General features: G+C 46.8%; 1 protein-coding gene across 1 annotated transcript in view; it reads right to left on the bottom strand.

Moving 5' to 3' along the window:
* Window positions 1–3,200, bottom strand: part of BMP10 (bone morphogenetic protein 10) — a 37,762-nt gene extending 34,562 nt beyond the window's left edge. The window contains exon 1 of the mRNA XM_069214182.1: window positions 2,725–3,200. Within this exon, the coding sequence (XP_069070283.1) occupies window positions 2,725–3,055 (331 nt within the window). The 5' untranslated portion in view covers window positions 3,056–3,200. The remainder of the gene's footprint in view (window positions 1–2,724) is intronic.
* Between the last annotated feature and the right edge of the window lie 18,240 nt (window positions 3,201–21,440).

Here is a 21,440-nt window from a genome sequence, read left to right as displayed (position 1 = left end):
TCCTTCTTTCACACTTGATGATGAAAAATAAGTCTTAGGCCCTCATTCTGACCTTGGCGGGCGGCGGAGGCCGCCCGCCAAAGTCCCGCCGTCAGGTTACCGTTCCGCGGTCGAAAGACCGCGGCGGTAATTCTGACTTTCCCGCTGGGCTGGCGGGCGGTCGCCTTCAGACCGCCAGCCAGCCCAGCGGGAAAGAGGCTTCCACGATGAAGCCGGCTCGGAATCGAGCCGGCGGAGTGGAAGCTGTGCGACGGGTGCAGTTGCACCCGTCGCGTATTTCACTGTCTGCGCAGCAGACAGTGAAATACATGTAGGGGCCCTCTTACGGGGGCCCCTGCAATGCCCATGCCAGTGGCATGGGCACTGCAGGGGCCCCCAGGGGCCCCGCGACCCCCCCTACCGCCATCCGGATCTCGGCGGTCCGACCGCCGGGATCTGGATGGCGGTAGGGGGGGTCGGAATCCCCGCGGCGGTGCAGCAAGCTGCGCCGCCGCGGAGGATTCAATGGGGCCGCGGTACACTGGCGGGACCCCGCCAGTGGTGCCGGTCCGACCGCGGCTTTACCGCCGCGGTCTGAATCTCCATTGGAGCACCGCCGGCCTGTCGGCGGTGCTCCCGCGGTCCTCCGCCCTGGCGGTCAAAGACCGCCAGGGTCAGAATGACCACCTTAGTCTCCAAAATGAGAGTTGGCGCCCTCCACCTATATGGCTGGTCCATGCCTTTGGGTCCGAGAGGGCCTGTTATCACTTTCTCAGAAAACATCAACATTAGTTTGGAAGCGAAATTTTTGCTGACACCTATATATTATAAAACAACTGTCTTCCTTTTATGAAGGATTTCTGTATTTTGTGTTATTTCTTTCATTTGTCTTTTAATACGTCATCAGTAACATTGAAAAAGCGACCCCATCTCTTCTCAAAGCTCCTTCTCACAACTGGCCCTGATGCACAAGAAGTGAAATGAGGACAACTGATTAAAATATTCCGAAAAAAAATCAAATTGACCTATGGTTTGCTGGTTTCGTCTGACAACCAACGGTAAAAAGAGCATGTCGAATACTCAATTTCAGAAATGTTTGAGGTATCGGAAAGCATTTAAAAGTGTTCAAGAAGCGTGTATTTCAAGGGCACCTGCGCCCTCCTTTTTGACAATCTGCTTTATGCTCCTTTCACTGGGTAGCGCTGACCAGAATGTAGCTCTGCAGCAAGCAGACAGAAGTTATGGCTGACATGCACGAGGCCAGACTCAGTCACCCCCAAGGCTGATGGGGCAAGAGTCATTCTAATTAGACAGATGCCTGATGTGTGGTGGGTGGTAATGGAGACGCTGCCAAAAGCCCCGGATTCTATGTCCGCACTTGCAGTAATATGGCTGCTCTCTTTAGTGGCTTGAGGGTTGGGAACATTCAACAGTGACTTCCCTGCCACATTATCTGATAGAGATAACGCCATGACAGCTGGTGAATTTTCGTGAAAATAGTTTCCCCAGATGTTAGGTAAAAATGACATTGTGCACCACTGTGAGGTGCTTTCCCAATACCTATATTTGCAAATTTCCACCATCAAAGAGAGAGAGTTGTGGGTTTTCCACCTAAATGTTTCTCCTCCAAAATGGAACCTCCTATGTACATACCACCACTTTGGTGCTGTTGGCTCAGCCACCGCAGCACACAATGGTAAGTGTAACTGATTTATATTCACTGCCTTGGTAGCGGTTGTAAGTATGAATAAGCAAATGGTTAATCCACTAAACTAACCAAAAATGTGTTAAAGAGTTTCGTGTTTTCTTTACAGAAGTCTATCCATGGACTATCAAAGGTGGGATTTAGGTACACATGAACCATGCTTTCAAGTCAACTTACACACATCTATCTACACTGCTGTGACAGCAATGAATGCAGAACTACATTTGCAAGACTTCCTTGAGTTAACATGTTTGCTAAAGAAATCAGCGGAGTGAAATAAAAAAAATAGGAACCTCGGATAGATAAAGACCATGGCCCGAGCACATATCCTTTAAGATTTGGTGCTCTACCTCGCTACCAGGGCTTCAGGGTCCTACTTTACGCAACCAAAGAAAGTGCATTAAAATGAGGGTATTAAAATTTGTGTGTGAAGACAAGAACAACCTTGTACCATATGTGCATCTCTTCTTGAAGGTACGATTGCTCTGTGATGCAAAACAGTGAATTACTTGCCTCTGAACTAAACTCACTGCAATTAAACATGCCAATACATAATACAACTATGATCTACACCATTCCACATAAGTAAGCTTCCACTGTAAATCCATGGACTCTATGGCACATGTGCAGAGTTAATTGATGGACGTGTACTTCCCAACTTAGATTTTTGGTCTCTAGGATGTTCCCTAAGTAAACAGATCTAGGTCTTATTTTGCAAGTTTCTCCTGTTCTATAGCTCGCCATGCAACTACGTTCGACAGCCTTTCATTGTGAGTTCAGAGAACACACCCAAGTGTGGCTGATACATGCCCCTAACATTACCATTGAGGTTGGTCAGCGGTTTCTGCTCCGCTCTAAAGGAAGTGGGTTATCTGCATGTTTCAGTCCAAAATTAGTTTTTGTTGGTATTTTTTTTCTATTCTATTCACACGAAAGGTATAAGGAAGGTAAATTCTATGAAGCTAAAAAAGTATTGAGTAAAATTTATTTTGTGATGCTAATGAACCTTAGTCAGTAATCATTAAGGTGTACCGACTTACCTTCATTGTTGAAACTTCGAACGATGTTGGCCGATGGCATCGAGGACTTATCCGTGGCAAACCTGTTGTACAGCTCAAGCATGTATTCTGGTGGGTCCACCTTGACTGGCGAGTGCCCGGGGATCCCTGAGAGATTTAGGGTCTTCAAGAACTCATCCTTCATGCTCTCAAGCAGGGTGTCGAAATCCAGGCCGCCCTGCTCCGTCAGGACCTCGTCGAATAATGGGCGCTCATCATTTAGCGAATCCTCCAGGCTCATGATGGGGTTGCAGGTTCCCAATTCCACCAGCACGCACAGACCAGCAAAAAAATACAGAGCCTTAGAATCCATTGTTTTTACCCCCTTTCCTTCCTGTCCTCGACTGACTTATCTCAAATGGCTTTCACTCTGCGCCCTCGTAGGCTGTTTTATCCACTGGGGAATGCACAGCTCGTGTCATCTGAAGTTGACAAGTTTGAAGAGCCCTCGTTTGTTGCTTGTGACCATCCTCACTCTCTCGCCCACTCCCTCCCTATCGCTAACTCTCCCCTCCCCTCCCCTCGAAAAAACAGTTTCCATTAATGAGACAACATGGCTTCCTATGGCTTCCTTGACGCTCTTATCTGGACAATGTGGGCTGTTCGGCAGATTCTGTTGTTATCTCGTAATCCTCCCTCTCTTAATGAGCATTTTGTAAACATTTGCACATTCTGACACTGGCGATGAGATAGGTCGCTTTCCTGTCACAGAAAAAGAAGGCTTTGTCCGGTCTAGTTTTTTGCAGCCAACTTCCCTTTGAGATTGACCACTGCCTTTCTGCAAAGCTGTTTCGCAGGCTGCCATGGAATGCCACTAGCATACAGTATGACCTGGCCGTGTGCAGAGAGTGCATGGCCTCCCCACGCAGCTCGAAATAGAAGCTCTACTGGGCGTTATGAAGAATTGCTCAAGAAAAGGCCCCATCCTCACTGCGAAGTTATACTTGTTGACAAAGGCCACATGAATCACGTGACATCTCTGCACCCGGCAGCACTACGGATTTTGGGCGGTAGGAGAGTGTTTCAGATCAGCAGTCTGATCAGCCGCTGCATGTTTTGGGAAAACAAGCACAAGTGCCTTGCACAAGTGCTAGATGAAGATAATTGGGCTTCCCTTTCACTGACAGATTAGACCTGATTTGACCTTTGTACTGCGCCCTGATCCCTCAAAGTGGTGTATTTACGCTAGGGGAGAAGGGCCATACCTCATCAAGAGTCCCAGCTCCACTTGAGGCCTATGATTTCAGTAAGAATTTTGCGGCACTGCGCTACGCCCACTTCAGTCCTCCGGGGGCCACACTTACATTTTCTGATTACATTTTCGTTTAGTTTTGTTGGGACCAGGTAAAGACAGATAAGAGTATGGTTTTCGCCGTGAAAGGCATAAGAGGTGCTTTTCCAAACAGATATTATACGAATGTATCAATTTTAGAAGAAAGGAAACTGAGTCACATTGGCCCCACGACAACCAGTGAAGCATCACCGAGGCCTAAGGTTCAAAAGTCTTCCAGCTTATCTGATTTTTGGGAAGTGTGTTATAAAACTGACATTACTTTGTCGAGTGTTCATAAAGTCTGCATAAAGGTCACGACCCACAATTACTTTTTTGACAAAATCTTACTGCTTGAATGCATCTCTACCTCCTTGGCAGCCAATGTGATCTGAGCTGAATCTGATATTCTCTACAGCCTGTGAAATTCCAGGCTGGAGGCAATTAAAACAGGCGGGAAAACTGGTGAGAGAGCGTAGCTTATATAATCAATAATTACCATGAAATGTTTATGAACTAATGTAAATGATGCCACATAGAAACTTTATTAACATGTTTTGCTAAAACGTGCACTTGAAATGTGACCACGGGGAGTGGCCGCAAATGTATACGGGGGACTAATGAAACTGACTAATAATGGCAAAATGTTTATTAAAATTGTGATTTTACATTAATGTTGAATGGCTAAATGTATTAGATTCCTGCTAATAAAGCAGTAGGCCTTAGCATGAGTCGAGGCCTGGCTCTCATATTAAATGTATTTTTCTATCGTGCAGTGTGCTGACTTGCTAAAGGACATGAACTCTTGTTTTTTCAAAAGTTAGAAGCTCAATGTAACTGTAGTGGATCCGTTCTCAAGAAATTCACCCTGCCTATAGTAACATTTTTAACCAAATGCAACAGCGTAGATTAACAAGGTCGCCTAAACCGGTACGGACAATGGAGCCACTGACCGAAGATGTGCAAAGGACCCCAAGACGATGAAATTATACCGGACACACCACCCGCTAAAGACGTCAATCATAAGCACCAATAAAATACGTGGGAAATGTTGTGGGGTGACAAATTTTATGACTTAATGTGATTTTATTTGGTTATAGATAGGGGGTGCAACCCCTTGACCAATTAGATTTTAGGGGAATGTAAAATGGAAAAGGGATAAAACCCCTTGACACACGGAAATGAGTTAGTTAGGGAGATGCTGATGCGATTTGATGTGATCTAGAGGCTTTCTCACTTTGCCTAGTGACTTTGCTGATTTTACTTAGAACCATCCTTGTCCTTAGATTACCCATTTACACTTTACCTCCGTATGAGGGAAGTGTCCCTTTTCCTGTGAGCTGAGTTCCTGACTGATGGCGAATCAACTGATGCCCTGAAGACGAAGACAGAACCTGAGTGCTGACCCAAACTTGGAGGGTAACTATATGACAATAAAATTGTAATTGTCTGTTTGCTTTCCTTTCTAGGTACCAACTGCTTTTCTTTTGACAGGAACCAAAGTTAGATGTTTTCAAAATTGGTGTTACAAAATTGTTTTGCTTGGAGCCCAACATGCCAATGCTAATTAGAGGTTAGGTGAGGGGTTCACTAAGAACTGATGCAAACGGACAAATGACTGAATCTATGCTTTGTTGAACCATGCGCTGATGTACTCTGCTAATTATAGTTTATGTTCACGCTGTGTTATATTCTAATGTTTGTGATTCTTGCCTTGATGAAATCTTATCAGAGTTGCCATATTGTGACTATGTTATTATGTTTCTTCGTTTTGAGACTAATAAATTTGCTAGTAGTATTGTAACCAATAGGGAATAAATATCACTTAATTCATACTAAACTGGTGTGGTTATTCATGACTGCAAGGTCATGGTGGTGTCGTGAGTTTGATTAATGTCTTTGACTAAAGTGAAATGCATTATTATAATAAATATTGATAACATTATTGACGTATTAATTAACATGTTGATTAGCTATCTCGTCCTAAGGTATCTCTCAACAGGGTCAAAAGATTCATTGGCCTAAAACGAGTCCCAATGTGTAGTAATTTATCATAAAGGGACGCGTTCTCACTGGTGTCTCTACTATAAACTTGTAGTGCTTAGGTCACTTTTCTAACAGTCTTCATATAATCTGCACTATTGATTTACATCATGTAAACAGAAGCAGTAGATTGGCCACAAGGGAAATCTGGCAACTTCCCACCAGGCTATTGAATAAAAAATTAAAGTCAATCCTGACCTGGCTCCAACCAAATACGCCACTGAGGGGCAGAAATTAGTTTTAAAAACCTTTCTGATTATGCTGCCATCCATTCCTCCATCAGTTTTAGACATGCACCAACACTCTTCACTGCTGATGGAGTGTGCAGTCCTTGTTTGGTTCTAATTTTGGGTGTTGTTTTTCTATATTCCTTCAGGTCTCTTTTGATGAAGAGTTTATTAATATGGATCTCAGCAGCTTTCTTGGGCTGGTTTTGGCAATTCTTTTATGTAATCTATTCGTGACTTTTCAGTAAACATCTTTAGCTCAGTCAGCTTTGAGTTTTTCAAGTCTGGTGAGATTTGTTGGACAATGGGGTGTTGTCAGTCCATTTATTTATTTGTCTATGGCCTTTTTATATCAGGAATGTTCAACAGAGGTCTTGGAGAACAGATTTATGTCAGGTGTGCTGGATATCCACATAAGAGACGCACAGGTAGCCTGAATGCAAGTTTGTATTAATTATGAATATCTCACTCGTGGATCTACTTTGGATACCACTGATTAAGAAGTTGATTAAGCAGTATCATTCCTCTCCAGATTTGTTCCCGTGCAACATGCACAAAGAAATAAAAATCATAAAAGTGAAAATGATTCCAGATACCTAAAGGGAGTGTTCCCCACCCACATGGCACCCTTCTAAATAAGTGCTTGAAACTGTTGATTGTGGTTTGTAGTTTTAATGATGGTTTTTTTTATGTGTCTTTCAAATATTATCGCAATAAATGGGCAATTCCATTTGATAGTCAGTTTACACAGTATCCCAGGACCAAGACTTAGAATATCATCCCCCAAAAATTCGTAATTCTACCAATTCTGCACACTGATGTAGTATGTATGTATGGTTGAATTAATGTGGTATTTGTATAGCACAAACCTAGCTGAAAGCAGAGGAGTGCAGTACAGGGTAAAATGCTTGAGATGTAGCTGGTGTCAAAAAATGAGAGTGGATTATTACTCCATCATGATGTAGTGTTCCTTAAAGAGATGTGTCTTTAGCTCTTTCCTAATATGGAGCAAGATTGGGTCGGTTCTGATGGATACAGAGATGTTGTTCCACACCATGAGTGCATAGGTGAAGAATGCCTTTTATTCATGTTTAGTGCACTTCTTTGCCTCCCGTTTGATGGTGTCCCAGCCAAGGTTGTGCTGAGAGCAACTGCCTATTGCCTACGATAAGCACAACAGTGATACCCTTGCTATATTGGTTTGAATAAATAATATTAACTGGAATCACTCAGTTTATTAAAGCAAAGGTAACACCTTGGGCTCGTTGTTAGAATTAAGCCCTGCAATCCCTTCTCTTCAGCTACTTGGACCATGGCCATGTGGTCGCTCATTCACGAAAATGGCGGGAGTAGGGAAGGGTAGCAAAAGCGACATTACATGCCCTCTGACGCTGAAGACATTACAGTTGTAACTCCTTGTCTCCGCTAAGCCCCTAATACTCTTTTACTTGCCGCTGAGGAGTATTGGGAAGGACCCCAGAGGAGGCAGTATAAAGTAATCAGGGATCTTATGGCCCTATTTACTTCCTGTTCCTACAGCTGCCTTCATGACCCCTAAGGTCAGCGGTAGCAGAAACAAAACCATGGGTTGCCAAAATGCAAGTTGGGTCTAACAGCTGCTACCCCTAACCCAGGCTCATGTATGGCCATCTCACTAGCAGCTAAGCAGATGGGGTTTGCGCAATAGCGAAACTTCTTTATTGGAGGCATTTCTCGTCCATTACTGTTTAGACATCTCTTTAGCCAAGATTATATGTGTTATATTTAGGGGAGCGATTTATTCTTAGTCAAACTGGCCGTCTAACCTTTACCACGAATACAGGGACAAAGTTATCAACAGTGCAGCAGGTGCAGTGGTACCAGGTCCCTAGTGGGTTTGAGGTGGCCAACAACACCCTAACTCTTGGTGTGTTTTTTTCTACTAAACTAAGGGTGGGTGCAATTTCCTGTTTGCACTAAAACCCCATGGCACGCATGCTATTCCACTGCACCAATGCCTGCACACTGTGTTACACTCATGCAGCAGTGGAGGTGGCTGGGCGCAATACTTGCTGGACTGCCATCCTCCAGCCTGCGTGGTCTCTGCCACGTCGCCTTCTTGGCAGCTCTCCGGAGCCCTCAACAGTATGACAGATTGGATGTCATTAACTTCACACCATTGGCAGATTTCCTCTCTGCATACATTTTTACCACACGTCAGCATGTCAGTTCAAACCTTCCTTTTGAGGCCAGCTGTCACCATGAAATAGGCACGAGGGCCAGTAAATGGTATGACTTGTTTATGAAGTGAGCTGGCATTCGACCAGGGTGTCCTATTGTAAAGCCCTGTATAGGCACTTGTTGATATAAACCATAGAAAAGTAATGTGTTCACACTCCTATCAAAGGTACTTGAAAATCTTGCTCCATTTACAATGATATGTTTCACATATCCAACTCTGAGATACCTAATTCTGATTATACATTGTCTGACAGTATCCTCCCAATGAAAGCAGTGGCAAAGTCAATAGGTTTGGTCGTTGCACCGTGTGTTATTGGAAAGCGAAGACAAAAGCATCAGGGAAATGAATGCTATAGAAAAAACAACCCTTCTTGTCTCTAAAGTCCATTTTTCAGATGCATTTGTCTGTGCTTGCACCTCAGTGGGACAGGACCACGTAGGCAGACACCTAAACAACCAAAATAGATAAAACAGTGCCACTAAAATACTCCCGTGGGCTTATCCAATATGTGATTGACAATCTCCCAGCAAAGGGCTGAAAATTTCAGAACAAAACAGACCAATGGCTGAAGGAAGCGACCCAAAGTAAATATAGAATACAAAATATTTGCCATGAATGGTGCCAGGTTCAAAACCTAGACAGTGACATTCAGGGGGTGTGAATCTCCCATTTTTCAACCAAACGTGGGAAATACCAACATAAGCGTAGCAGACCCAATTCTTGTCCCCAAACCCAACTACGAAGCCAAGAATGCATTTATGTTTTTTGGGGGTGGGGGATGTCACGCCCAAACACCACCCCCTCCAAAGTTACACCCTGATGGTGCCACTCATCACAAATCCTCAACTCACTCCTAAGTGATACATTTTTTTAAGTTTCTGAGTTTCCAGGAAGCAATGATTAACTCACTGGAAGCGAACAGTATCTGAAGTTTGGTTCACGTCCCACTCAGTCCTTCTCCAAGTTGAATATGATGCTAATAATTTTGGTAACCTCTGGTGCACCTTAGTAACTAATTATGTATGGAGTAGAATGTAGTTCTCTTAGCACACAAGGAACAATCAGAATGGTTTAATATGATGTGTGAATAGGAGAAGCCAGATGTCTGGCAGTGCTTAATTTGTAAATGAATGAGTGCCAGTGCATAAAGCTCTGCTCCAAAGCTCTTGGTCGGCACAATTAAGTGTCAATGCGACACGAATAAAAATGTGTAGTCTTCAATTCACCTCAAGTCTCTTTAGTCCACTCCCAGACACTCCCTCCCCCTTTAGCTCACTATTGCATGCTCCTGTTTTCTCCCTTTGTGACTCTGTTCAAGTATCCTGTCGCCTCTCCTTGCCCCATCCTACTGGAACATGGACCTGTGGACTTGAAAGCATGGTCTGTCCACTTCCAATATTCAAAATGTCCCTCAAGGCTCATCTCCTGGTCTTAGAGAAGCCATGCAAATGACCTTCCAGTGCCCCCATGAACTCTTGACAACAGCCAACAGCCTGATCATTCCATGCTGAAGTACCCTGCTGGACATTAGTGTTCTATATGTTTTGGGCACGTCTGCTTACTTCACTGCTCGCAATCCCATCTCTCACACACACTCAGTTTATGTAACTAGTGACCATTAAGTACTAGTACCAGTGTTGCTTAAGCCCACGATGCTGTTAGGCATGGAAAAAAATGATAATTTATATGCCATTGTCACTAGGTCTTTGGCTATTTGTGTACGCCTGGCAAGGATACATTGTCAATCTGTAACAATCGTCTTGGGGCAAGCTCGATGTCAGACCAGCTCATGTCCGAAGGGTGAGCACACCCTACACATTATAGAGTCACCTCACCTAATGTTATCGCCAGTGTCACACTGTGTAACCAACACTAATGAACATAAGCCTTTGTCATCGCATTACTTTTTCTGCTTGCTAGCCTCTCTACCTCATGGTACTCTGAGTCCCCTTCAAATGTATCCTTTAAGTATTGTTTCATTATTTACAGTATTTCAACAAACTTCTGACACCAGCATTTGAATATAATCTTCTCAACAGGGGTTCAATAAAAGCTTAGAGTACATGGAGGTTAAAGCCTAAAAGTGGAACTTAACTGTAGTTCCCCTTCAACATTCAGAACTAAGAAACAGGCCTCTTTGGCACCCATTTGGAAAGAATGTCTATCACTTGCTTCCTGGAAATATTCAAGCGCAATTCATCCTTGCATAAGAAATACTGCGTGCATCATCAGTGCCAATGTCCCAGGGATATCTCACTGCCCTCTAATTGGCATGAAAGCAAGTTCTCATATGAAACTGGTTGTGTCAACGATAAGGCAGTGACGTTATAGGACTCATGGTAATTTTCCAGGCTTTGTGTATACCGCTGCCTAGTGCTTGCACGTCAGAGTTATAATTACTGAGACACACTGGCCATCAGTGAAAGTTGGACAATTCAAGACCTGCCTTTTAGAATTTGGACTGTATCAGTCTTTTACCTTAGATGGACGGTGCCACCTAGAGCCCCAATGCTACTATAGGATATTTTTAGGTGGTAGAGTTCATTAAATGCTTTTGAATAATTCTGTCAACCTCTTCTCCACGCTCCCCCGGTGAATCTGTATATCGTGGAGACAGGACTGGAAAATATTTTCTGAAAAAAAAGCTCTGACGAAGAATTTTGGAAGGACCTAAGCACAAGAATCCCTTTGCCTGCCAGGGGGTGTGCAAATTCCTTTTCCCACCAAGGCCCATATTTATGGAGGAATGGTGTACGGCAGCAGTGCAAGTCTTTTTGCAGCACTGCCCTACGACATTGTGAATGGGCAGAAATGCACTGCATTTGTGAAATACGGTGCATTCCTGTCCTTTCCCTCTGTGCTGGTGCACAATTGCCTCCCTAACGCCAACCCAGGCACCCTTGTACCATGGTATGCAGGATTCTTTTAGTGCAGGTATGCAGCACACATGGAAAGAGGAAAAAAACGAGTAGAAATAAAAATATTTCTCCTTGTTACATCTAATCTAAATGTGGGGCATGGGAAAACTGAACACAGCGCCCATGGAACACCTCCCTGGCACAGAATAAGGCAATGCAGTGACTTGCGCTGCTTTGCATTACTCCATATCTATAAGGCCATGCAAAGCCACACAAAGTGGCCTTGAGTGCTGTTAGAAATGGGGTTTTTGGTTGGCAGTCAGGTTACCCTCTGACCAAGCAAAAGCCCTCACTCTAGTCACGGTAAGTCACACACAATCCAAGATTATCCTGTGCCCACCCTCTGGTAGCTTGCACGAGCAGTCAGGCTTAACTTAGAAGGCAATGTGTAAAGTATTTGTGCAATAAATCATACACTACCACCATATAGCACCACAAAAATACACCACACAGTGTTTAGAAAAATATATAATATTTATCAGGATAATTGTAGGTCAGAACGAATTAAGTTGCAATGTGAATTTGTAAAGATATCACTGAAAAGTGACATAAAGTGTCTTAAGTATTTAAAAAGCAAACAAAGGGGGTCATTCTGACCCTGGTGGTAAAATCCACCAGGGCCAACGACTGCGGGAGCACCGCCAACAGGCTGGCGGTGCTCCCATGGGCATTCTGACCGCGGCGGTACAGCCGCAGTCAGAAACGGAAAACCGGCGACCCCCATACTGCCATCCTGTTCCTGGCGGTTTTGGCCGCCAGGAACAGGATGGCGGTATGGGGTGTCGTGGGGCCCCTGGGGGCCCCTGCAGTGCCCATGCCAATGGCATGGGCACTGCAGGGGACCCCGTAACAGGGCCCCACAAAGATTTTCAGTGTCTGCCATGCAGACACTGAAAATCGCGATGGGTGCAACTGCACCCGTCGCACCCCTTTCACTCCGCCGGCTCCATTCGGAGCCGGCATCCTCATGGAAGGGTGTTTCCCGCTGGGCTGGCGGGTGACCTTCTGGCGGTCGCCCGCCAGCCCAGCGGGAAACCCAGAATACCCGCGGCGGTCTTTTGACCGCGCAGCGGTATTCTGGCAGTTCCAGCCAGGCCGGCGGCTTCCGCCGCCGGCCGGGGTCAGAATGACCCCCAAAGTCTCTTTCAAGCACAAAGTACCTGGTTTGGAGTGGAAAATCTCCTCAGAGGGCCACAGAAGAAGAGATACGTGGAAAAACGGTGTGTGCGTCAATTTCTCCCCAGCACACACAGACTTGCGTCGTTATTTTTCACGCGGGAAAGTCGTGCGTCGTTTTCCGGCGCCCGGACAGTCTCTTTCTGTGGATCACAGGGATTACCAGATGTCCCGGGTCTGTGCGTGGGTTCTCCTGCTTGTTTTCTGGCTGCATGTCGTTCTGCGGGGCTGCGCGTCGAAGTTTCGCTCTCACAGCAGGCGTTGCGTCGATTTCTCCTCTGGAGGTCAGGAGGCGTTGTCCTTGCGAGGCCGTGCATCGAAGTTACGGTCATCCCGAAGGTGTCGCGTCGATCAGCGTCGGTGTGCAGAGTTTTTCTCACCGCGGATCAAGCTGTGCGTCGAAAATGTCAGCGCACGAAGCATCCAAGTAAAAAAGAGAAGTCTTTTTGGTCCTGAGACTTTAGGGAACAGGAGGCAAGCTCTATCCAAGCCCTTGGAGAGCACTTTCACAGCTAGACAAGAGTTCAGCAAGGCAGCAGTCCTTTGTAGAAAGCAGTCAGGTGAGTCCTTTAGGCAGCCAGGCAGTTCTTCTTGGCAGGATGCAGGTTCTGGTTCAGGTTTCTTCTCCAACAAGTGTCTGACGAGGTAGGGCAGAGGCCCTGTTTTATACCCAAATGTGCCTTTGAAGTGGGGGAGACTTCAAAGAGTGGCTAAGAAGTGCACCAGGTCCCCTTTCAGTCCAATCCTGTCTGCCAGGGTCCCAGTAGGGGGTGTGACAGTCCTTTGTGTGAGAGCAGGCCCTCCACCCTCCCAGCCCAGGAAGACCCATTCAAAATGTAGATGTATGCAAGTGAGGCTGAGTACCCTCTGTTTGGGGTGTATCTGAGTGAATGCACAAGGAGCTGTCAACCAAGCCCTGCCAGACGTGGATTGTAAGGCACAGAAAGAGTTAAGTGCAAAGAAATGCTCACTTTCTAAAAGTGGCATTTCTAGAATAGTAATATTAAATCCAACTTCACCAGTCAACAGGATTTGGTATTACTATTCTGGCCATACTAAATATGATCAGCAGCTACCACTTCAATATTGTATGAGGGCAGCCCCAATGTTAGCCTATGAAGGGAGCAGGCCTCACAGTAGTGCAAAAAGAATTTAGGAGTTTTACACTACCAGGACATGTAAACTACACAGCTACATGTCCTACCTTTCCCCCACACAGCACCCTGCTCTAGGGGTTACCTAGGGCGCACATCAGAGGTGACTTATATGTGGAGAAAGGGGAGGTTTAGGCTTGGCAAGTACTTTTAAATGTCAAGTCGAGGTGTCAGTAAAACTGCACACACAGGCCATGCAATGGCAGGCCTGAGACAAGGAAAAGGGGCTACTTAAGTGGGTGGCACAACCAGTGCTGCAGGCCCACTAGTAGCATTTAAGCTACCGGCCCTCGGCACATATAGTGCACATTACTAGGGACTTATAAGTAAATTAAATAGTCCAATCTGGTATGATCCAAGATAACCATGTTTAAAGGGAGAGAGCATATTCACTTTAGCACTGGTTAGCAGAGTCTAAAAGCCAGCAAAAACAGTGTCCAAAAAGTGGAGGGAGGCAGGCAAAAAGTTAGGGGTGACCACCCTAAGGCTGTCAGGTCTAACAAGTGCCCTTATACATATCGTATCAAAAAAGTGACGCTTCAGCAGCGCAAGTCCCTCATTAATATGACCCCAAGTATTTTGTTCCACCTACATGTAGGACACAGTGAATAGATTTACCTCAGACTTTTTTCACAGAATGCCATCTTCTTTTGTTATTTACTGTCCAGGAAGGTGCCTCTTTGTCATTTCATGCTCTCCATAGTGATCTCTGCAAAACATTTCACTCAAACTTCTGGGGCGCACGTGTAGTAGATAAATCTTTGATTTCGAAAAGGGTTCTTGAGAATGTTAAAAATTTGGAGAAGCTGTGTCATGAACAATGTGTCTGCAAATTTGTAAGCCTTTATGTGATGTACAGCATAATCAATCAATCAATCAAACAGGGATTTGTAAAGCGCACTACTCACCCGTGAAGGTCTCAAGGTACTGAGGAGGGGAGTGGGGGAGAAGGTGCGGGGGGAGGTGCTGCTACTGCTCGAACAGCCAGGTCTTGAGAAGTTTCCTGAAGGTAAGGAGGTCTTTGGTCTGGTGCAGGTGGGTGGGAAGAGTGTTCCACGTTTTGGCGGCGAGGTGCAAGAATGATCTACCGCCGGTTGTAGTTCTGCGGACGCGTGGGATGGTTTGGAGGAAGAGGTCAGCGGAGGGGAGATGCCAGGTCGGGGTGTAGAAGGAGAGTTGTCTGTTGAGGAATTCTGGTCCGATGTTGTGCAGTGCTTTGTGAGCATGGGGGAGGAGTTTGAAGTTGATTCTCTTGTTGACTGGGAGCCAGTGCAGGTTTTTTAGGTGGTCTATGATGTGGCAAGGGATGTCCAGAATGAGGCGTGCAGAGGCGTTCTGGATGCGTTGCAGCCTCTTCTGGAGTTTGGCCGTGGTTCCTGCGTAGAGGGCATTGCTGTAGTCCAGTTTGCTGCTTACGAGGGCTTGGGTGACTGTTCTTCTGGTTTCAGTGGGTATCCATTTGTAGATTTTTCAGAGCATGTGGAGGGTGTGGAAGCAGGAGGAGGAGATGGCGTTGACTTGCTGGGTCATGAATGGTGAGGGGTCCAAGATGAATCCTAGGTTGCGTGCGTGGTCAGTGGGAGTCGGAGCGGTTCCGAGAATGGCAGGCCACCAGGAGTCATCCTATGCGGAGGGCGTGGAGCCGAAGATGAGGATTTCCGTCTTGTCGGAATTGAGTTTGAGGCAGCTGCTCTTCATCCATTCAGAGATAACCTTTATTCCTTCGTGGAGGTAGGTCTTGGCGGAGTCCTTGGTGACGGAGAGGATCAGCTGGGTGTCATCGGCGTATCAGTTGATGTTGAGGTTGTGGGATCGGGCGATGTTAGTGAGCGGGGTCATGTAGACGCTGAAGAGGGTCGGGCTGAGGGCCGAACCCTGGGGTCCGCCGCATATCATTTCAGTGGCCTCCGAGTGGAATGGGGGAGGCGGACTATCTGGGTTCTGCCGGTGAGAAAGGAGGTGACCCAGTCCAGGGCTCTGTCGTGGATTTCAGCATTGCTGAGGCGTGAGCGTACGGTGTGGTGGCAGACAGTGTTGAACGTGTCCGAGAGGTACAGGAGGATGAGGGCCGCGTTTTCGCCACTGAGCTTGCTTTGTTGAGAATGTGGTGAGGGCAGGGGTCAGATGGAGAGCCGGAGTGGATGGTGTTCATGATTTCAATGGTGTCGTTGTCATTAACGGGGGTCCAGGAGAGTAGGAGGTTGTTCGGAGATGAATCTGTTGTGTTGGTGGTTGCCAGGGGGGGGGGTCTGGGTGCTGAAGCTGTCGTGGATGTCTGCAATCTTGTGGTGGAAGTAGGAGGTTAGGGAGTCCCAGAGGTCTTGGGATGGCAGGATGTTGTTGACGTTGGAGCTGGGGTTGGAGAGTTCCTTCACGACGTTGAAGAGCTCCTTGTGGCTCTGTGTGCTGTCGTTGATTCGGTCTTTGAATGCAGTTCTTTTGGCGGCTCAGATGAGTTGGTGGTGTCTGCGGATGGCGTTTTTGAAGGCTGTGTGGTTGTCCAGCGTCTTATCTTGGTGCCACTTTCTTTCGAGTCTTTGCCAGCTTTGCTTAGATCCATGGAGGTCGGCAGTAAACCAGAAGGCCTTTCTGTTGATGAGTCTATTGGAGGGATGCTTGATTGGGGAGAGTATTGGCACAGGTGTTGACCCATTGCCTGAAGTTGCGGGCAGCTACATCAGTGTTGGTGGTGTAGATGGGTGGGTTCTGGTAGAGGGTCGCGATAAGATGGTCTTCAATGACCTTGTTCCAACTACAGTGGGGGATCCGTTGTGGGTGGTGGTGTGTTGTGGGTTTCTTGAAGGAGAAGTGGATGCAGCGGTGGCCTGTCCAGTGGAGTTCGGTGGTGTAGCTGAAAGAGATGTGATTGCTGGCGGAGAAAATAGGATTGAGTGTGTGTCCTGTGGAGTGGGCTGGTGTTGTGATGAGCTGTTTGAGGCCAAGGTTGGAGAGGTTGTTGAGCAGGGTGGCGGTGTTGTTGTCGTTGGTGTTCTCAAGGTGGAAGTTTAAATCTCTGAGGAGTATGTAGTCAGTGGATGCGACAGCGTGCGTGCTGGTGATGTCGGTATTGGAGTCGCTGAACTGCTGTCGTGGGCCTGGGGGCCTGTAGATGAGGGTCCTTCGGAGGGTGGTGTTTGGGTCAGTGTGGATTTGGAAGTGCATGAGTTTGGCGGTGCTGAGGGTGTCTTCGGTATTGGTCATGATCCTGAGGGTGTTCTTGTGGATGATGGCGATGCCTCCTCCTGGTTTGTTGGAGTGGTCCCTGCGGGTGATCTTGTAGCTGTCTGGGATGGATATGGAGATGTCAGGCGCTGAGGAGGGGTTCATCCAGGTCTCGGTCAGGAAGGCGACATCTGGGGAGGCTGAGTTGAGTAGATTCCATAGCTCTACTGCGTGCTTGTGGACAGAGTGGGTGTTGAGGGGGATACATCTGAGATAGTTGTGTCCTGCCTTGGTGGGTGGGTCGTTGGCATGGAGGCTGGTGAAGGTGCAGTTCCGGCAGGAGAAGGGTGCACGTGTGATCTGCGGGGAGGCTTGAAGGCAGGCGGGGGAGCGGCCGGTGTTGAGGGCGTGGAGGGTGGCTGCGTCGTAGTGAAGACGTGCATGGCGGCGGGGGGGGGAGACGGGAGCCAGGGGTTCTGGCACTGGGCACAGTCCAGGCACGGATGGGTGCAGACAGGCTTGCCTTTGGTGTCCCTTCGGCGTGCCCGCTGCGTGCATCCGCTGCACGGCCACGCAGTCACCACCATTAAGTAGGGAGGTAGAGGGGAGGAGAGGACAGTTGGGAGGTGGGAGGGGGACAAAAAACGGTGCAAAATAGGGGGCAGAGCTGAAAAAGAGGGGGGGGCCGCAGGGCAGCAGCGGTGGGGGAGAGAGAGAGGGAGAGAGTGAAAGTGAAAGAGAGAGAGATAGAGCAGAGTAAGAGAGAAACAAGGAAAAGGAGCACTAAGTAGTGGAGCAGAGAGCAAAGCAAAGCAAAGCAAAGCAAAAGGTGGAGAGAGGCAGAAGGTAGCCTAGTAGGAAAGCAGAGCTCTCCCACTAGACACCAGGGATGAGGTGCAGGCAGAAGCCTGCGGGTGGAGGAGGGCCTCAAACTCCTGACAGGGGTCAGAAGTTCAGAGGAGCCAAGGAAAGGCCTCTACGTAGAGGGTGGAGCCACGGGAGGCAGAGCAATGCAAGAGACTGTATACACGACCTCTGGCCTGATTTGTAAACATGCACATTTTCCATCAGTTAGTGCTTGTCGGGAATTGACATATTAATTTGAGAGGGAAAGACCCTACCAACTTAAAAATCGCAATCGGGTTAGGCAAAAGAGAGTACTTAAAGAATGTTTGGTTAATCCCTGGAATCTATCGCACAAGCAGCAGATAAGCACCACAGAACTGTGTGCTAAGTTCATACAGTTAAACAATGGCACTTAAACACCAGACTAAAGGCCAGATTTACTAACAATGAAAACTGCGATTTCCAAATTGCGATTTTTACTAAATCATAATTCCAAAATTGCAATTCCTAAAGTATGAAAGTTTTACATTTAAAATATCAATTTCTACTGGGTTGCAAATTGACCCACCTCATAAAAAATTAATGAGGTAGGTCACAGTTTGCCCATTAGAAATGATAGCTATCAGACGAATGGTGGCCTGTTGGAGACAGCAGACCTCAATGTTTGTGACTGAGTTTAAATAAAGCAATCTTTATTTTTTATTGCAACTGGTTTTTCTTAAAGGAAAGCAGGATGTTTAAACAAAATAAAAGTGTAATATTCATTTTTTGAAGGTTAATGCCTACTTTAAAAAATGTTTTGCAACATTCACAAAGGGGGAGTGGGGAGGAGTCCCTTGGGGATCCCTTCCCGTTTGTGAACGGGTTACCACTGCCATTCAGGTGTCAGTAAAATATTTATGTTTTGCCACGCATTTCAGTCACAAAACATCAATATATACCACTATCATTCGTATTTGGAAGGGAAGCTCTAAACACACCCCTTCCAAATACCGAATCACAATCCGAAATTCTGTAGAATCACAGTTTGGTGTTGGTACATACAAAAAAGCATTTTTGTGGACGCAAAAGACCCAGTTCTGTGAATTGGGCCATTTGCAATCTCAAAAGTGCTTCATACATCTGGCCCAAAATCCCCAAACCAATATAGAAAAATAGAGGCAAATTTAAGAAGCAAAAAAAGACGCTGAAACTGATCAAATTCGATTGAAAGGAGGCAGCGGTATGAATATTTAAAGTATTAAAGCAAAACCCAACTTTAAAGAGTAAAGTGCTGATGTAAAGTCTCAGTGCGCATGGAAAGTTTCAGGGTCATCCATCATGCGGGGCAGAGAAAAAGGGGGAGTAAAGTGCATTTGTCAAATCATTTCCCATAGGGGTTTTGAACCCGACTACATCCCGCACCGCTGGATTAAAATACACCAAATTTGGCAGAAAGCTAGATTTTGTTTGCAGATTGTGCTTTTTATTATTCAGTGGTTGTTGAGTAAATTAAGGAAATCCAAATTTGTATATATATGACCACAAATCCTCCCTGACGATTTTGCAAAGAATAACAAGCTTGTGCAGGGAAATGCAGAGCTCTGATTCGCTGCCAACACTTCAACCAGGAAGTGCTGGCAGCCATCTTGGGACTCTGCTCCAGCTGAGTCCCACAAAAAAAAGTGAAAAAAAGGAAAGAGGGCAGTTTAGGAATACCCTGACCCCCAAGCCTTTTTCCTGGGGTCCCAGATGGACCCTGGTAGGGCAAAAAAAAACATTTTTTTAAAGTGTTTGCTGCAAATTTGTGAAATTCAATTCTGCGGCAAAAATGAAAAAAAGTGCAGTCTCCCATGCTTGTTTTTAATGTAACCGCCAGGAGGGCCAGGTTCTGAGGTCATTACTACTTTTCTAAATTAGCCCACAGGAGTTGCCAGGTTCTGGGTCATTACTACCTTGCTAAATTAGAGGAGGGGGCACATGTGGCCACCCACCATGGGCATACTTATGCCCCTGGGACCAACACCTCACTGGGACTCTTGTACATTATACCCAGCAAGCCTTGAGGACCCCCAGGTCCCCAGGGACAACAATGTAAAAAATACATAGGGGTGTTGTGCAGACCCCCCTCAGGCCCCAGGGACCACCACCTCTCCGGGGCCAAAATTGAAAAAAATAGGAGGGGCTGCGCAGACCTCCACAGCCGGGAACCACCACCTCTCCATGGCCAATTCTATTTAAAAGAACGACTGCCGGGGGGGCTCACAGGAGAGCCACACGGTCCCCCTTGTGGAGTCAATAATGGCCTTGGGGACCTCTATTACCCAGGGCCAGCTCCTGCTATGTCTGGGATGCCCACCCCTGAACCTAGTGTTTGTTCTGACTTGGTGGGAGCTTTAACAGCTCCCGCCAATCAGAGCAAACACTTCACTTCCAGTGAGCGAGAGCTGTCAAAGTGCTCTTGCCCACTGGAAGCGGAGGTTTCATCTCTTTCCCTGCCCGCAGATATACGTGCAGGGAAAGAGATAAAATTATTGCTGTCACATACAGGGATCTGCATACTTAGCATATCCCTGTGTGTGAGAACAATGCTGGTCCTGCAGAAGGCGGGAAGCCAGCTGGGACCGTAGGGGACTTGACGCTCCCCCTGCAGTCCCATTGCAAACTGGGTGCCTTGGCTGGGACCACAGCACCCAGGGACACATGGCCAGGTGCCAGGGAATGGGGTCCCGGTGGCCAAAATTGTCCCTGTGTGGCCCCCTCCCCCATTGAAGTCTGGGGGGCTTCAGAAGATAGGGTCCCCTGGGCCGAAATTGACCCAGGGAGGGGACCGCATGGCAACCCTCCCCCTTTGAATGGTGGTGGTCCCTAGGGGATGGGGTCTCCAGGGCTGAAAATGGCTGGGGGTGGTGGCTCTCCCATTTATATAAATAATAAAAAGGCTTCACCCTTTTACCTGAATGAAAGAACAGCTTATCAAAAGGCCCCCAAGTGCGTTTGCTGTCCATTCTGGTGGTGCGTTCGTGATGCCGAGGGATATGGGGGCATCTCCACAAAACACACAGGCACTTACAGCATATGGATAAGAGGATGGACATTGGCTTGGTGGAGATTTATGTCTTTGTAGTCTTGATGGCCTCTCTATAGGAGGACTTTTGTTATCACAGAATTCTGGAGAAAGAGTCACGAGGAACAATCACATTGCTAAACCCACACAAGGTCCCTGGGGACATTTCCTGGTGGTTCGTCACGCAGCTGTAGTGTAGAATACACACTTGACATTTACCCAATATGGTAGCTCTTACTAACTAACCATTACAAAGTACTTCAGTTAGGTAGACATTTTGTGTAAAACTTTGGACTCTTGTTGGATAAACAGGCAGGTGCGATTCCCTTGTGGCCAAGTCACTCACGCAGTTACTGACACATCCACATAGATACTCATACCCCACTCACAGGCGCATTCAGACACTCATGTTCTCACTCACAGACCCACCCAGACATTTATGCACCCACTCATAGACCGACTTAGACACTCATGCACCGACTCATAGACCTACTCAGACATTCATACACCTACTTACAGACCCTCTCAGGCATTCATGCACCCATTTACAGACCCACTCAGGCCCACACACCCACTCACAGACCCACTCAGAGACTTATGCATTCACTCACAGACCCACTCAGAAACTCATGCAC

The sequence above is a fragment of the Pleurodeles waltl genome, chromosome 11 (assembly GCF_031143425.1).
Source record: "Pleurodeles waltl isolate 20211129_DDA chromosome 11, aPleWal1.hap1.20221129, whole genome shotgun sequence".
In the NCBI taxonomy this organism is placed as follows: Eukaryota; Metazoa; Chordata; class Amphibia; order Caudata; family Salamandridae; genus Pleurodeles; species Pleurodeles waltl.
Note: the sequence above shows the minus strand (reverse complement) of the source record. Positions and strands in the feature narration are given on the sequence as shown.